The sequence below is a fragment of the Protopterus annectens genome, chromosome 2.part0, assembly GCF_019279795.1.
Source record: "Protopterus annectens isolate FY-2018-M chromosome 2.part0, PAN1.0, whole genome shotgun sequence".
Lineage (NCBI taxonomy): Eukaryota > Metazoa > Chordata > Ceratodontiformes > Protopteridae > Protopterus > Protopterus annectens.
Window position 1 is genome coordinate 144,225,615 of NC_056728.1, and position 19,875 is coordinate 144,245,489.

Here is a 19,875-nt window from a genome sequence, read left to right on the forward strand (position 1 = left end):
TATAAACAAATGGGATAGGTTACTTTGAGCAAAAAATAGGAAAATTGGCTAAGCTTAAAATGGCCTCCAAGGGCAGCTAGCCTCGTACTTGCCTATGAACAAATGAACTTATGACAAATGCAAGGCACATGCTAAAATGCTCACCTGAGAACTTGTAATCTGCTAATAAGAAACATTATAGCAATCGACATATTAACTTTCTCCTCTGGCTCATGAGTACCACTTTTATTTAATTTATATATCTGATGGCAGACGACTTGTGCCCTTGAAGTAGACAAACCACTACCTCTTCAAAAATTAATTTGTACACCATGGTTTACACTGTGCACACATGAAAATATCCATACAAGGTTCCCTGCTCAATGTACCATTTTTAGGAGGAAGAGTACTGTTTCTCTGTCACTAAACATGATGTCAGTTTAAAAACAAAGCTATGTTAATAAAATGGCATGCCCCTATCAACAAGCAGCAATGTTATGAGGTATGTGATGAAGTGGGAAATGCAGGAACACAACTGGCAATATTAACTGGTTATACCGACATATCCATATGATTGTTTCTTTACAGAATTCTTGTTGGTGACAATTACTTCTTCAACTAAGGAATACCCATCTGTTCTGTATTGAAAATATTTTGCTATTCAGACTAATTCACCTGTAGGCTAATAGCTGAATATTTGGTCTGTACATCATCATACAAGATTGCTATAATAATACAGTTACATTAAGAATATGCTGAAATTTGACATAAAGTTGTTTTACAACAGCTATTAACTGAATCGTAGACTGAACTGGTAAGTCCTTATTTGCAAACATGTAGCATATGCATCTTGAATGCAGACTTTATAGATATTACCCAGAGAACTTGTAAAGTGTGAACTAGTCTGCGAGAATTGGGTATACTCTGAAAACCACACCAACAACCAAGTTAAGCCTTGTGTTGGTACCAGATCTATGTATAAGGAACAATTCAAGATATGATTGGAATATTTTTGCTATGATGGCTGTTTAAGGATCCAGTTTTTTTTGCAAGTTAAAACATATCGTTATTGTCAAGGGAAGCAAGGAAGTAGGACAAGGTGAGACATAAGTCTTATTTATGCTTCTCCCTTAAAAAAGGCATCAACACTATCATATGATTTAATGCATTCAGTTATGACATCTTAATAACTAATATGTTTACTTTAAACGTTACTCCTGTATAAACTACCTTTTGTGTTTTTTTCTTCAGATGACCAGCCTTTCACAGCAAGTCACTCAGTTGAGCAAAGACCTTCAAGAACTGATGCAGATGATAAAACCTGTCTTGGTAAAGCAGAGTTATTGCACACCTTCTCATGTCAATCTGTTGACACCAACCTTCACAGCAACGTATAGCTCTGGAAATAGCTTTAGCAGTGGTCTGCAACATCAAACCTGCAACAGAGGAGAAGCATTTCCAAATCATCTAAATCCTGACTATGGACAGCCTAGTGTGTGGCAAAAAAGAAATTCATACCATCTCAGACCTTCAGATGGACTGCCAGAAAATGCTGCAAAGAAAATTATCTATCCTTCATTGTCTTTGGACTCTTTCTTAAGACATTCAACTCCTCAACCTCATCAGCATCATTCAGGCTTCAGGGGCTGTGGCTCTCAAATCATTGGCCATTCTTTATCACCTGACCATAACTATATATATCAGCCCCAGCCTGTTCATACAGACCCAGTGCCTCTCTGCCCTTCTCCTCCGGTAGCACCAGAGGACATGTGTAACACTGGACAGCTAGAGAAAACTGATGTCAGTTGTAATACAGCCATAGGGCAGTCAGCTTGCCAGACTTCTGTGGTTGACTGTCTCAGAAATAAGGTAGCAGAACTTGTTAACCCAATAAGAGAATCAAATGATCTTAAAGAAGTGTATTCATTGGAAATGCTGAAGTCCTCATCTGGGGAGTCACCAAGTGATTCCATTAGCTATATTGATGACGACAGTACAAATATCTGAAAATCTAAACAACTGTTGCCTTCAATACATGGCCATATTGCTACTCTGTCTCTTCTGGATTTTTAAAACTAAAGAAGGATTATTTATTTTAATCCTACTTCAATGAACATTTTTAAGAGCTTTCTTTTTAGGATATTATTTATTTATCAAGTGAAAAAAATGCAAGAAAACCTGGCAATGAATGTGTAGCTACCAACACTATGCTTTTACCAATGGTGGATTAAAAGAGTTGCAGGTTCAAACGAACTCAGAAGAGAACAAAATACTGAGTGAAAGAGTAAAGGCTTTCAAAGCATGAACTGCCCCTAGATATTTATTTTGGCATGACTTTATTTCAAATGCACCAAATGTATCTAACTGAAGAGTGAGGAGTCTGAAACAGCAGAGTTCATTGGTTATACATTTTAGAAAAAGGACATATTTTTCTACATTTGTTACTTGGAGAAAAAAATTTATATGAACCTTTTTTTGTCTTTGAAAAAAATGGGAGATGATGCAATTACTAAAAAAATGAGTGATCAACTAAACTGCATGTAGTTCTTCATTGCATGAAGCATGATGAGTTGAGGACATTGGCATTCACTGAAAGAATAGGGTTGGAAGAATTAATTTTGGTTTCATTAAGTCATAGAGAATGCACTATCATTTACTATGAAGCTGCTGCAAAATCAGTTCTATTCAAATATGAGTTGTGATACTATATATATATATATATATATATATATATATATATATATATATATATATATATACAATATTATATAATATATATATATATATATATTCATATGCATGTGTGTATTTATGTATATAAATATATATATATATATATATACACACACACACACACACACACACACACACACACACACACACATATATATTTTATATATATTACATGAAATTAATTTAGCAGATGGACTTAAATATTATGAATACAGCTGCTTCAGAACCAAGTTTCACTGTTGCTCACTTTTCCATATAACTGGGGATAGGGGCTAATGGTCTAGCTCACCTACTCTCTGAAATGATTTGCAAGCTGAAGTAAAATGCTTTGAACATGCCATTGTCAAGACAAGTATTACAGTAACAAAAATACATAAATGACATGCAAATTAAGTAATTATCATGACTAATTAGGGGCAAGCTACCATGTTGTTAAGCACAAAGTTCCTGTAGCATAATCAGCTCCCATCTTTACATTCCATGAAATGATCACAACCTGGCTCTTATGGAAGGATCATCAACTTATTTTTCATCTGACTTGCTTCATTTTTAGATGATCTCTTTTAAAATATATGTCCTGGGCTCCTGACAACCTTCTTCATATTACTGACAAATACACACATGCACACACACACAGATATATAAAAAGAAAGGTGCTGCATACCTTTATTCCTGTACACTGGCAATATTTACATTACATTTGAGGGCATTATTATTTTACCAGGTGTCCATTTCCAGTAGACCATTTTGAAATCTTAGAAAGCTTTGGCATCTTTTACTGATGTAATTATTTTACCCAGTTTGCATTCATCATCATATGTGGTTATCCATATTTGTTTTCCTACTCTTTTACCTGAAAGAAGACATTTGAAAAGAACTGGCCAAAGTTTAGAGCTCTGTAGGACAACACAGGTAATCCACAGTGGATCGGTGGGTACCCTCCACCCCACCACCCTGAATTATTGTGTCCTGTTGCTTAGCCAGTGCTATTAAAGTTGTATTACATATGGATTGATAATTAATTATTTCAGTCAGTCAGTTATTCCTTTACATAGAATATCGTTTAATGCCTTATCCAAAGCTGAACAATACTGCTGAGAATGGTGATAGAGTAAATACAGACAGACCACTGGTTGGTGACTGTTTGAAGTGTCACTGTCTGAAAGCTCGGATATTTCATGGTGCAAGGGTGAAATGGTCTTTTAAGCAAAATTTTTATCATTGTTTTAATAAAGTATATACCCTTCCACAGTGCATGATGTGTTTTGTTTTGCTGATAATAAAATAAAGTACTTTTATCCTCAACTTTAAACTTGCTGTGCTATTATTGAGAAATGTGATAGCAAAACAAAGCACAGCATGTACAACTGGATGAAATGTTTTTCTTAATTAAATGTGAAGGAAAAATGTATTTGCTTAGAAGACCATTTAACCTCTCAAACAAGAAATGAATATATTTTTCATGCAATGCAAAAACAGCGTGTTCCTCATATAAGCGGTTTGTCACACATTACTGCATCATATGCTCTACACTAACATACTGAGAGGTATGCAGGGAAAGTGCTTTCTAAATCAAGCTCATGTACCTTAAAAGCATACAACTGCACTTCATGCCCTCAAGGAATAACTGTCATTCATTTTTTTATTCAAATTTGTTTTAGCAGACAATTACCAAAGACAACGAATAAAACCAATGTGTCATGGACAACCAGCAAAGCACTATATGGGAAACAGAGCAGAAGAAGTGACCTACTATAGAGTAAACAACTTTTAAAAAGAAGAAAAGAGGATGAGAGGATGGCTATCAGACCATTTTAAGTTATTCAACAGGTCTTGCTCTGATGAACCACCAAACAGGTCCAGTTCTGCACAACAGTTAGATGGGTTTATGACACTCCTCCTCTTACTGTTATTCGTTACTTAATATACTGATTGATTATGTAATTAGCAGCTTCATTTGCAAAATAAGCTGATGTGATGCTTCTGCGGAAACTTACATGCAGTATGATGAAAATGTAACAAGCAGCAACACAGGTGGGAACGCATGGCTTCACGGAATTCATTTAGTAGCCTTAATATTCTGTAAGGAGTGCAACATTTACACACCTCCCCAAACGGATGAAATCACCTGATGATTTAAAAGTCAGTTATTAAGGAGAGCTGTGTAGAACATTAAGTTGTTTTTGTGTTTTTGATAAGGCTCAAAAGAAATTCAGATTAAGTAGATTCTATTTAAAATCTTTTATTCATTCATTCACACATTAGTGTCCCAGCATTCATATGCCCTCTGAGTTTTAACAATCAATTTGATTTTTCAGACTTTATATATAAAATTATAGTTAATTAGTTCTTAAAGATACATAGATATCAATACATGTGTGCATGTGTATATATATATATATATATATATATATATATATATATATATATATATATATATATAGTTTCACTTCAGTATACCAAAATATTGAAATACTGAACATTATATGGCCGAGACCATATTATCGAAATTTCAGTATTTCAAAATACTGAAGTGTTGCAAAAAAAAAAGAATCACTTAAATATATCATCCCCATGATTGCAAGATAGTGGAGACATGGCAAATCTCCTGTTCTGCACTTATGCATATGGCGTGGAACGGGAGATTTCCCTTTCCTCCACTGTAGCACAATCTCTGAGTTTGTTTATTTAAGTAGAGGGGGAGTGGGGGGTGCAGGATGGCTTGCCCCCCTGCAGAAACATTGTGTTTATTGTTGTTGTTTTTTTTTTTTGCACCACTTCAGTATTTTGAAATAGTGACATTTCGATGATATGGTCTCGGCCATATTACATTTGGTAATTCAGTATTTCGGTATACTGTAAAACTATATATATATATATATATATATATATATATATAAATTATAATGTAGTTACAGGCACTCAACATTACAAATTTAAGTGATATATATATATATATATATATATATATATATATATATATATATATATAAATAATCATAATGTAGCTATAGGCACTCCGCATTACAAATTTAAGTAAAAACTTGTATGACATATATTTTTGGCCCACTGTCTTTATTCCTTATTTGTGCAGAATAAAAAAAAATTGAACAAGAACCAATACACGAATATTCTTATAAATGAGGAAAATAAAATATAATACTGAAGGAAAAGAAATGGAGGACAGAAGAAAAAGAGAATAAAGGAAGGGTAGAGGGGAACGGAAAATGGGCAGGAAATCAGAAACAAAATAAAAGAATGGTGACAGAAGAAAGAAGGAAAAAAGAACTCTGAAACGGTGAAGCCTTAATATTACTGATAGATCAAAGCTTTTAGTGGAAAAAATCTGAATTTACACCATATAGTAGTAAAGTAAATTTTGTCTCTGGCTTATCTAGATGTTTCCTATTATTTTATCTCATGCATCATACAGAAGACTAGGTCTTTCCTGATTTTTCCTCCCCTTCTCCCATTCATAGTATCTTTCCCGCCTTTCTGCCTTTGTTCCATTTCTTTTATCTCATCCTGTTTTATTGCTTCTCTATTTATATTTATTTTAGTTTACAGATATTGTTCAAAACATTTTCTTTTTCTTTCTTTCTTTTTTTTTTGCACAAAAAAGACAGAAGATATATTGTATTATTTTCATACAGTTTTGAATCATTGCTTTACTTCACTGAAATATGTAGTGCAAAAAGCTTATAATTAAGAAACAATTTCCTTTACCAAAGTAATGACTGGAGCATATGTAAATACAAAGTTTGAAAAAGAATGGCAGGTTATATCTGAGAAAGTATACAAAAGTCAAAGAGCTGACACTGAATAAAAGATTTTATTACAACATCAACCTGATCTGGGTTTCTTCAGAAACAATGTTAAATATGCATTTGATTATATTTTGAGGCTTTTGAATAAGTATATGGAATAAAAATATATCTCCAATTTTGAAAACATAGCTCTCAATACAATTAAATTAGTAAACTGAAAACATTATCTGGAAATTAAATCATTATTTGTACCTTTAAAAATATTTTGCTAAAATGGTAGGCTAAGCCCTTTCTACCCTATTTTTTTATAATTTGTGACAGTGTGCTTTCTTTTTTAAAGTGTTATATTGTAAATCTTTTCTCTTTTCATAGTCATATTGATTCTAAATAAATGAAAATTGTATATCCATGACCATAAAAGCATAATGTCTACCAGATCCATGGCTGGGATTCATAGACAAGAGAGGACACCTGCACAGAGCTAATTTATAGGGTGGCTGCTACACTAAGCAGCTCATGTATTAGGTGCCTGCATAAAAGGGACAAGAAACCCTAAGAAAACAGATGTGCAGCAATAATAGAACAATAAAATGTGAATAAATAAAAAGCAACACTAGGCTGCTCTAAAGTAGGAGAAGTGGTGCAGTGGGGCACATGACCGAAATGACATATATGTAATAGCTAAGGCGGGTTAGCATGGTTGAGTCAATGCATCCCTATGCATGCAAAGTAGCACCTCATAGCTGTACTTGACACAAGAAGGGCAGCATAATGTACACCAGACAGACCAATGTGGGCGTGCTCAACACGTCATATATAAATGAGGGAACTGGGTAGACTGGAAAGTTAGAAAGGGGAAAACAGCAGGCAAAGGGAAACACAAGGTTAACCAAAAGGTTATGAAAGATAGGGGGAGGAAGGATATTTTTAATAGGGAAAGAGGCCATTTCATATCATTTACAAAAGAAGGGTGGGTGGGGAAGGTAGTGGTAGGTGGATGTAAATGTGATGCATGGAGAAATTCAGGTGGCAAGAGCAAACAAACATAAAACACAGACTCAAACAGACAGGGACAGTCTGTGCATAAAAGATGATAGGAAATAGGACAGCCATAAAAAGGGTCAACAAATGATGTTGGGTACAGTTTAACAAGAATAAGGAATGGCAAATTACACATAAGAGGGGAAAATCACCAGGATGGACATAGGACAGGGTCCAGGCAAGACTGGTTGCTAAACTGTCCCAAAGGGATACAAGGCCAGGTATCCACATTGCTGGTCAATATTATGGGCTAGTTGCTCTGCTAATGAGTGGGGCCTGCTGAACATACAAATCCACTAGCCATAACAGGTGCTCCAGCTGCATTTCAACATTCACCAGCTTCTGCAAGTGAAACTAGGGTGGAGATTCCTTCAGTCTACTCTCAGAAGAATAGCTTTATTATCCCTGAGAAACAGCCATAGAGGGCACCTGTGCCCCCCCATACCAATGGCAGACCTGGTGACTACTGGCAAGCCAGTGCCAAAGGCATAGCCTGGTACAGTCCAAGATGACCATGTCTGTACCTTCTTCCTTTTCTACAACTGGACTTAAAGAAACATGACACAATGGGAAAAAATGATTACTTTACTACCACACTGTCACAGGTCTACAATGGACTGGCACAGAATCATGCACAGTCACAGGTCTACTATGGACTGGTACAGAATCATGCACAGTCACAGGTCTATAATGGACTGGCAGGACTGGCAGAATCATGCACAGTCACGGGTCTACAATGGACTGGCACAGAATCATGCACAGTCACAGGTGTGCAATGGACTGGCGCAGAATTGTGCATAGTCACATGTCTACAATGGACTGGAGCAAAATTGTGCATAGTCACAGGTCTACAATGGATTGGCACAGAATCATGCACACCCTACTGTTGGAAGGATGCTTCTGCCTTCTGCAGCATCCAGCCATAGCCAGTTGCTATTCCTCTAACACTAGGAACAAAGTATATACTCTTAATCATACATATATGACAGTTAAGACAGTAAAAGACAATGGCAGTAAAAACAGTGCTTACAGTATATTTCAGGTTATTCTCCTGAACCTCTGTTTCCTACTGCTGAAGCAGCTAGGGACAGCACTGCTTCATGTCACTGTACTTATGTTGGCACTGCCCACCAACATGGATAATATCAATGCCATCAATCATGGCAGGCATCGACCTACCATAATAGGTCACTACAATTTCCCAGCAGGTGGTTCCTGAAAGTTGTCTGCAGGAAAAATAGGAAAATCCTGCTCTCCCTGGCACACCAAATTGGAGCCCAGCAATTCCTAATGCCTGAAGTAGTCATGGCCACTTATGCACGTCCTTCTGAGAAACCAAACGATAGCCCCATATTCACTGAAAAACATTTGTGAATCACATGTCACACAATCACCTTGGCACTAGAACTTGCCCACAGTGATGCCCTGTGGTACTAAGTGTATACACATGCTGTATGCACAAGCATACAAGTCACATGCTTAGCGGTCACCAGGATGTGTATGACAGGCACACTATGCACTGTGATTCACAGACAATAACACTAACTGTCTTTATTAACACCCCACTGAGGAAAAGGGCTTGTGTTAGCATGTAGAAAAGTGCCTATGTCAATTTGTGCTGCACCTATTAGAACCATACAACTTTGAAATGCAGGGATTTTTGTAAAGATTGTGTAGACTTGGATCTTCACAGAGTTAAGGAAGGAGTCTTGCCTGTTAATGCACCTCCGCAAGAACAGCAAACTGTGTGGTGGATCTCAGTGACAGTTGTGTTGGGTGTGTAACTGGGAACCTATGACACTGCTATGGCACTAAACCATCTGCATGTGGCTGGAGATTGAAAACAATGATCATTAAAAAGCTTGGGAAGGATATTTCACAGGCAATATGGGGTTCTGAGGCCATATATTAAGGCATGACTACAGTATGTAAAAGAGGGCAGGTTTAGCATAGCACTGCCTGCAGGTGATATGGTGATATACAGGTGTATGAAGAGCATGGCTGTGGACATATATATATATATATATATATATATATACATATATATATATATATATATATATATATATATATATATATATATATATATATATATATATATATATATATATATATATATATATATATATATATATATATATATATATATATATATATATATATATATATATTCACTTTATATCCGCAAAATACTGAAATGTCGAATTGTTAAAACACAGAAAACTCAGAACGCGAAATTCAAAATCTCGCACACTGGAGATTTTGAATTTTGCGCTACTACTGCATACACACACACCATCCTCCCCACACACAAACACAAGCTCTCTACTACATAAAAGAAGGGGGGCAAGCCCCACTGTACCCCCACACCCCCCTACTTAAATATTCTAACTCCGAGGTCACATTGCACACAAACACACACACAACACCAACACACAAGCTACATTCTGATCGCACACACACATCACAGCAACAAAACAGACTAACACACCACAGCCCCTACCCAAAACCCTTTAACACACACACACACACACACACACACACACACACACACACACACACACACACACTTACCTGAATCCGGAACCTCAGAAGCGCAAAATTCAAAACCTCCAGTATTCAAGGTTTAGAATTTTTGCACTTCTGAGCTTTCGCTTTTTACAGGATTCCACTTTATGGGCTTGAAATACTGAATTTCGAAATTTCAGTATTTCAAGCTTCTCAAGTGAATCTATATATATATATATATATATATATATATATATTTGTGTGCATCCCGCAGCACAGCATACACACCCACTGACTGATGTGGCTCTCCCACAGGTGTATAGGTAGTGTCATGGCCTTCCAAGAAAGGCTATTTGGTTTACCAACCCTATTCATGAGCATCATACAGGTCATGAACAAGGCTGCTCATCATATCTGGTTCATTATATGGGAGGCCCCATCAGCATGCATGTCCACAGTCCTACAAGTCTAAGCTTCCCCTGCCACAGACTGCATCAAGCAGCAACACTGCAAGCCAATACAGTGGAGACAACCAACTGAAATCTCGTGACAGCTCGACCCCGCCACTGGAAGGTATGATCCCTGACTTCTCACAACGACTGGAATACGCAGCTACCATGTTCATCTTCCATGACCTTACCTCATATTTTAGTGTCACAGTCAATTATCACTGTGTTGCTATAGCTGTGCTAGTGATGATGACTGTACCTTGCCCACCTATAACCTCTGTGGGTATGAAGATGTCTGATGCTCTGCATGCACAGTCCAGGCATTTTCCTATATATCCAAGGTGTGATACCACAAGCATCATTTTATTTCTTGCTGGCAGTACCATGTCTCATAGATGTGGAACAGATGTCATCTCTTCGACAGTCTGTTGCATCATTAGTTCATCAACACAATAAACAGCCTGAAATATTCGTTGAGAGCACTCATCATCAAGTGCCGCAGATGAAGGAAGATGGGGTATGTGTGGATAAGCTAAGTGTAGGTTGGATTTTAATGTCAAAACTTTTGGATATACTGAAAGTTTTGGCATTATGGGGTGAGAGTCTGTATGCGGGTGTTTGTGAGTTAGGATTAGAATAAGGGTTAGGTAAGTGAATACATTTTCTGCTGCACCTGAGTTGTATGTGGTGTGTGTCCAAGTGTCTTTTGCAGTGGTAGAGACACAGAAAGGTTTTCTTTCCAAGGTAAAGGGTAAGGCTGGGGTTAGGGGCAGGGGCAGAAGTAGTGTTAGGATGCAGTAGCAAGATGATGCAGGAGTGACATTCTACAGTGAGCATAACACCTAATCTCAAATGAAACTCTCAAAGGCTAGAGTGCTGAACTGAAACAGCAACAATGATGTAGGGAATGCAAGGGAAATTGGTTGGAGGAGAAGTATAAATTGACTGGGCGTATGTAAGGGTACTTAATTGGAAGAAAAGATATTTGAGGCTATTGATGAGGAGTTAGTCCTTTCCATCTTTAAATATATATGTATGTATTAAAATGTCACTGTTAGTGTTGCTGGTTTAATATGTGGTTGAGATTGTTCTAGTGTGGAGGACACATGTGTAAATATTTGCACAAGGCAGTTGTCTGGAGAGGCAGCACAGTGGCACAGTGGATAGCATGGCCATCTCACAGCAAGAGGTTCCCCAGTTCAATTTTTGCCTGGAGTGACTTCTGTGTGGAGTCTGCATGTCCTCCCTGTGTTTGTGTGGGTTTCCTCTGGGTGTTGGTTTCTTCCCACATTCCAAAGACATGCAATAGGTGGATTGTACACTCCAAACTGGCCATTGGTGTGGGTGTGCATGTGAGTGTGTGATGTAAAAGAGCAACCAAAGCAGGGCTTCACAACCAGCAGTGTAAACTTTGGATCTAGGTGACTCTCACTGATGCAGTGACACTCTGACCCTATGTGCAAAAATGGCAAAAAAAAGGGTTGTGGATGGATAGATGGATGGATGGAGTTGACTGGAAATATTGTCTTAGACCTATTCTGAAGATGTAAGAGGTACTGCCTGTAAGTGAAACAGGAAGAATACTTCAAGTGTAAGCTCACCTGACTGACCCATGGTCTTCTGTCAGACAGGCATTTCTGCATCCAACAAACTATGGACTATATCCAGTCTCCTTAATCTCTCTGCCATGAAGAGCTGTGGACAAATACATCACATTTTCCCAACCATTTTCTTCAAATGCTCAATCATAAAATTCTAATGTTAGTCTGCTGTATTACAACCTTAATAAAACCTTTTCTGCTCACTTTCAGTCATCCTTCATTCTGTCTTTGAAAAGTCTGTCCATCAATGTAAAGGTAATGCCAAGCTCATAAGTCTATAACTGTCAAACATTTCCTAGAAATTCACTTCTGAACTAGTACGATGTTAGCGACTTTCATGTCTATTGCAACATGTCCCATTCCAGCCACTCCAGTGGATACAGACAGCCTATAAGGGGACCTAGTCCACAATAGGCACCCTACATATTGTATTCTTAAAAATTCAAGGAGCAAATCATCCCATGAAACATTTGGTTGTTTCACAACATTCCTAAATAGCCTTACAGATACCTCAACATGGCTCTGTGCTTTACTGTTATTATAAACCTGCATGTGTCTTTTTACTTCCTTACAAGTAATATACCCCATAACTCCCCAATGCCTCATCATTATCCTTCTCTTAATGACACAATCTGTTATTCCTCAATAAATGCACATACAAAATCTTAATCAAATAACTGTCTGCTTCCTTGGTTCTCCAAATTTTCCCATCATCCACCGACTCATGAAATAACAGTTGTCCAGCCTTTTTGTCTCCTTTATATAGTCAAAAATGTTTGCATCTGTATTTAACCCATTTTGTCATTGCCCTAAACCATAGAAGTTCTGCTACTAAAATCCCTTGCCTTCATTTGTATAATATCCAACTATTATTCACTCTCTTCATCTTTATATTCATCATTGGTTGCACTCTAAGGCTCCTCTTAACCTCACTTGTTAAAACAAATTGAATATCTTGTTTTTGTGTAAACACTGTACTATGCCATTCTTAGTTCTATCTGATTTTATTACAAAGTGATGCACCTGAACTTAAATATTCCCATCTGTCCAAGTTATCTATTTCTGCGGGATGTAACTTGCCAGGATTTACTATTCCTTATTCCTTTGTTTCACAGAAGTCTTAGCTTTCACAACTCTAAAGTCACCTAATAAAACACATTATAGTGACTCCTGATTATTATTTGCCAGCAATTCCTTTGCCACAGTATCTAAAATACATTAATTGCTGAGTAATACAGTTTTAAATATATTCTTTTGTATGGTTTATTCTTTAACTCTTTGTATTAAAACTACTTCAATGACTAAAGTAAAACTATACCCATCACTGGAAAAAATGTCAGTCATGATATGTTTTTTTTTTCTAGGTCTTTTTCTTGCTCCCATGTCTCCCAAAAAGTAAACTGACACCAATGCCAATTTGTTCCGTATCATGAGGTTGAGATCAAACTGTAGGGAGGGCATTAGACAGGCAGCCATGAGGGATGCTATGTTATGGTGGTAACTCCAACTCGTGGCTCAGGTGGGAATCTGCATCACTCAGGGGGAATCATTTGCTCTTCTGTTGACATCTACATGCTCCCACATACATAGTCCCTGACTGCCAAGCTCATCTGCCCTGGTCCTGCTGCCACACTGGTTTGTGCAAGCCTCCAGTTAATGGGAGGAAAAGCCTCCACTCCCACCTGTCTGGGCAAGCTGGAATAAATCACTGACTCCCATCATGCATTGCTCAGCTCTTCCAGTGTATGTGTCAGTATTCTTGTGCCACCTGTGTTATAGTCAAAGCTTTATCCCAAAACGCCACAGATGCACTTTCCACAATGTCTTGATCTCATCAGTTCATGTTGTAAATTTGAGGATCACAAGTGCAGTTCACTGATTGCTAAGACTCTGGCTGAGAATTAGGACAATATATACCACAGCCACACTAACAGTGTCTTTGAGCACTTGTCCTACTCCCTTGTTACAGTGACTTCAAAGCTAGAATATCTAGTTACCAGGGGTGTAGAAGGTATCATCCTCGCAATGTCAAGGGGTACATCTCATTAACCACATGCCAGTTTCATCACTGTCTTACAGCTCAAATTTGAGTTTTTTATCTGACATTGTGGAGATTGTCATTTGTGACCTTAAAAGCTGTGATAGGAAGCCATCCTTTTCTCTGCGGTATCAATGCCTTTTGCATCTCGCTTAAGTAGTTAGAGTTATTTTCTACTTTTTTACACCCAAATTATCTGATGGAGATTGCCACAGTATTGTGCTTTAACTGACAATCCAGACTTTTTTTTCTTACAATGTTCTATGTGTGCCTGAAAGTGTTCATTAGAGGAAAAGCATCTTCTGTGGTTCATTCTTTGTATTCATTAAATGTGGCACTACTATGATTTAGCCCATTCTTTGACTCTGTCTCTCTTTCTAACAGGAACGTTGCTTTATGTTTTTCACTGACTGCCTTTGATTACTGTTTCTGGTTATCTGGTAAACAGCCCTTTAAGGTACATCTGAATATTAGGCCCAAAAGAGAAGCTCATTCATTCATTCATTACTTGTTATCTGTCTGGATATGTTATTAAAACACTGTATAACTTATAAGGGAATTACAATGACAGGTTTGAGTAACATGTGAGTGACAAGTGTGCATTTAATTAATTAATTTAGGAACATTTTCTGAAACACTAATAATGGCTGATGCGGTGTCCCTTTTTTAAAGCAATGTATTACTTTAAGGGTATTTGCTGCACTGTAAAATCACACTTTATGTATATGCATTTATATACACAATATATGTATGTGCATGTATGTATGTATTTTTACATGTACATATACATGGCTTTATTGGCCTAAATGTATCCATAAAGACTTAAAAAGAAAAAGTTAAAAGCCATGAACAATCAGAAGCCATATAGCTGAAACACTTGATGTCCTTAAGGGGTCGTTTGTAAATATCCCATGGACCACTACTACAGGAGGTTTAAGATGCCAAACAGTGAAAACTCTAGCTTGGCTAGGGTTTTATTGTAGTTTTTACTAACTGGTTTGTCTACAAGTGTATATATTAACACACTCAGGTTTTGTGCATGTTACTTTAAATAGCTGTCTCTTAAATCATCAGGTTCAGATGTTTGAGCAATGCTGTGAAACATTAATACCATTAAATAATTCCGCTGAAGCTATGAACTCACCTGTATGGTTTGCTGCATTAAATGGCTTATGGCTAAATAAGTTTGGTCATCAGCCACTGTCCCTTTACTTCATGGATGACACATATCCTAGATGAGGCAAACAAGAATGTGTTGCACTTTATTATTTCTGTGTCTATCTTTTTTTATATGCCATGTGGCAGTCAAATAAATGACATATCCACCTAAAGAGAAACGTCTGACAAGTTTACTTTGTTCTGATTTTGATCAGCAGCTGTGGCATGACACATTCCTTATTCATTTATTTATTTATTTGTTCTGATTTTGATTCAGCAGCTGCGGCATGACACATTGTTTATTTATTTATTTATTTGTTCTGATTTTGATTCAGCAGCTACGGTATGACACATTGTTCATTCATTTATTTATTTATTTGTTCTGATTTTGATTCAGCAGCTGCGGTATGACAAATTGTTTATTCATTTATTTATTTATTTGTTCTGATTTTGATTCAGCAGCTGCGGCATGACACATTGTTTATTAATTTATTTATTTTTTTGTTCTGATTTTGATTCAGCAGCTGCGGTATGACACATTGTTTATTCATTTATTTATTTATTTGTTCTGATTTTGATTCAGCAGCTGCGGTATGACACATTGTTTATTCATTTATTTATTTATTTGTTCTGATTTTGATTCAGCAGCTGCAGCATGACACATTGTTTATTCATTTATTTATTTATTTGTTCTGGTTTTGATTCAGCAGCTGTGGTATGACACATTGTTTATTCGTTTATTTATTTATTTGTTTTGATTTTGATTCAGCAGCTGCAGTATGACACATTGTTTATTCATTTATTTATTTATTTGTTCTGATTTTGATTCAGCAGCTGCGGCATGACACATTGTTTATTCGTTCATTTATTTATTTGTTTATTATATTCATGCATCATTTAGGCCTAGCGCTGCTGCTGAAAGCCTGTAGCAGATTTGTTTTTTACTATATCTAGTTGCTGATGACCATTTATGAGGACTTAAATACCCATTTTTACATTTATTTCTTCTTATCCTCTGTTACCACTCCACTCAGTGCATATTCTTTCATTTTGGAGAAGATGCTGATGGTATTGTGCAGGGCTTAGTGGAGGACAGAAAAATACAAGGTAATACTTTTACATTTTGAGTCATTGTACGTTTATGGTATTGTAATATATACTGGCACCTTGATCAAGAAAACAAATTCCTCTTACTAAAACTATTCATACCATAGTACATGCATAGTAATTCATATTGCTAAATGTCATTGTCTGTTTCTTTTGTTAAGATATTTCATACCAGGTTTATATGAAATATACAGCAGAAGTGGTTTCAATTTTGCTTAGATTCAGATTGTACTGATTTTCAACAAGCAATATCTGCATTTTTTATTTTTCTAAACTGTATAATTTTCTGCCTCTCTGGTGGTGTAGAGAGATACATTCCTATGACTCAGGCAACTCGGGGTCGATTAGTGGCTTAGGTGACTGACGGAATGCCACAGAGGGATGGGCATGCTTGACTCGGGAGAGGGCAGCAACATGGGCATGTCCTGTGGTGATCCTTTGTGGATCTTGGGGCATCACTAGGAGGATTCATGGTCGAAAGAGAAGATGGGGTGGAGCTAGATGAGTTGCCCGGGGGTAGGGTGATATAGGTTCATAGGCTGTTACTAGGCTAGCGGCCCTAGGGCCTATATAAGCCTAGCCATAACAATTCCTGGCTATTTCTTCCCACAATATTTACTTCCCTGGACCCTTGTCTAGCAGGGCAACTGACATGATCCCTGAGGTGAATTTCCTATCTCCCATCCAATCATCAAGGTTCCTTTTGAAGAGGGCCAAAGAGGCGCTCTGCTTGACATGTATGGGCAGTCTATTCCAGAGTCTGGGGTGTCTCTGGGTCAGGAACCTATCCCTCCAGCATGTTTTGTTCATTGTGATAACAAGGTTTAGATCCCTGGAGCGTGTGTCTCTGCGGGATTGGGATTTCTTTAAGTGTAGCATGTCCAACAGCTCTGGGTCTGACATGGCCGTGTATGTTAAGCAGAGATCGCCTCTGAGTAGATGATATGTGACAGAGTACAGGTGGAGTTTTTTAGATGCATTGCCACCAGTGCACACCCACCCATCAGATTTAATCATGTGACTGCAAGGGAGAGAGGAATGGGCAGGGCATACAAAACAGGTGCAAAGATGGACTTGTCCCTAGATTGCTTTTAGGATCCAGGGCAGGCTGCAACAATACCAGAGTAAGTCTGGGGGGTAGGAGATCAGCCAGTACAGCCGGCATGGATATGGGGGACTGGGGGGTCGGGCTGGTGAAATGACACAGGGGACCAAAAAAAAATTTTTGTGGCAACTATCACATGTCAAAGGCAGTCATACTTTGCAGCATATAAACCATTTATAACTCACAAGTCTTAGAATACTGAAGAATTTAACTCTGCTATGCCATTAAGAAAAAATAAGTATTGTAATATACCAACATATTTAATTAGAGAATGTTAGTGCTCTGATACCAATTTATACTGGGGTAGTTAAAGTCACCCATGGGTATAGTGTTAGTTTGAATGAGGAGTATCTCCAATACATTTAAGCATGTATTATGGTTTTCCTGCATCGTAGAGAGGGGACCTATAGCTTGCAAAGATATGGCATTACACTTTGTGTAAGTTAATTTGGATATGGAGAAGCTGAAATGTGTCATACTGATGGACCAACCTTGAGGTATCTTTGTCTTTAATGTAAATAGAGACACCTCGTTGGAGAAGGCATTTGGCTTTAAATTCATCCCAGTAATTGCACAGATGTCTACATTTTCTAGACTGAGGTGAGATTGCAGGAAGAGTGGAGTTTCTTGTTTAGACTCCAGGCATTGAGCAGTAATACCTTCGGATTTTTCCTGGGCTGGTTTAGCTATGTTGATATGTTTATCAGGTTGGCGATGCCTAAGTAAGGCACTATAGGGGTGGATACGTTTTTAGCCAATATTCAAAATCCCACAGGGGACAGTTGCACACCAGCCCTAGTAAATTAGTGTGGTCTGTCCACCATATCCTCCCAGGCTGACAAATATTGTACCCCTTCGAATGACATCATACTGTAAGGCAGTTGTTAAAGTTTAGTATTTTCTATTCATATTTTGGCAACATTCTTGGAGAAGGTAGAATGTTGCTTAATGCTATGCTTATACCAGCCTGTGATACATAATCCAAGAGCTCTATCATGTTTCACTTCATTCATTCATTCATTCATTTATTTACTGGCATTTGTTTACCAGGATAGTCCACTGCACCAAGAAGAGCCCATTTTCATTGGGGGCCCGGGAAGAAAATCTCCACAGAAAACATATACAAAGCATAAAAGATAAATGTTTTTACAAGTTAAACATTCAAAGAAAAAAATAAGCAAAATGCTATACTCTATTACTTAGAAAAGTACCACAGAAAATATATACACTGTAAAAAAAAATAAGCAACATTAGTAGTCCAGGGAAGTACGACTCAAGTCATCTACCCCAGCATGGACCATGACTGCCATACTGGTGCTTGTAGTTCAGCAACCTAAATGAATGCATGATCTGAAGGATCCCGCCCCTGACACAGAGCTAACCATGACTCTTTCCTTACTTAGCCTGGTGAGTGGGACAACTGTTTGTTTCACAATGGAGCCTCCTATGACCAAAATATTGGTTGTGTGATGGTGTGCCTTATTGTCTTAGAAGCTGAGATACCATGGGATGTGACCATATATGTCATGTTGGGTGTTGATTTTGTGGAATGCTCTTGATGTTGCTGTAGATACTTTTTGTTTGTGCAATGTCTGAGACGTCTTTGTGGTTTAGGGAGATTACATTTAACAACCTCAGCATATGTGGGTCTATATGTCTGGTCCATAATATGTGAGGTGAGTGCAGTGTCACTGACATCCTATTTGTTATTGTAAGTGCTTGTATGTGAAAGCCTTGTCTCCAGTGGCATTATGTAACTATGTCTCTCACACACCATTTCAGTTTAAGAATTAAGAGGTTGTCAGTAAACATGATAAAATTGCTACATTGTCTTAGGATGCCCACATCCACCAGGCTGACTGCAGAGATAGCAGGGAAGTTCATGTCCATAACTAAGGATCCTTATGTCTTGCTCTACATGGGAGTGGTACAAGAGGGTTTTACAGCTGACGAGCTTAGTTGCTCTAAGAGTATAAACTACAGTCAGGACTATTTAAGACCAAACTCATGAGGAGGGGGGTGGAGATTCCTCAGTGTTCAAATTATTTGCTCTTTGTGCAACTACTGTGGAAATTTCAGGAGTAGTTTTTTTTCCCGAAAATTTTAAATCTATGTGCCCTACTCACCATAGTGTAGTAGATGCCCATCTTTTAAAGACACGCACACATACACATGCTCCCTTACATAAACAAATGTTTCTGAAACCACCAAAAAGATACCCGCTTAGCTTTAGTTAGGTTTTTGAGAACGCAATGAAGCTTATCTTTTCTGTATTTTCTGTTACTTTTTCGTGATACAACTAAATTGCAGAATCAACTGAGAGGCAATAATTTGCTAAGCTAACTAACATGACACCTTTTCTCAGCCAATTATGTCACTCAACCCATTC

The 19,875-nt window shown here is 37.5% G+C and overlaps 1 protein-coding gene across 1 annotated transcript in view; it reads left to right on the forward strand.

The window, feature by feature from the left end:
- The window catches only part of LOC122793005 (potassium voltage-gated channel subfamily H member 8-like), a 3,945,365-nt gene extending 3,942,773 nt beyond the window's left edge, over positions 1–2,592 (forward strand). Inside the window, exon 15 of the mRNA XM_044060632.1 lies at positions 1,231–2,592. Coding sequence (XP_043916567.1) covers positions 1,231–1,986 — 756 coding nt within the window. The 3' untranslated portion in view covers positions 1,987–2,592. The remainder of the gene's footprint in view (positions 1–1,230) is intronic.
- Positions 2,593–19,875: the final 17,283 nt, after the last annotated feature.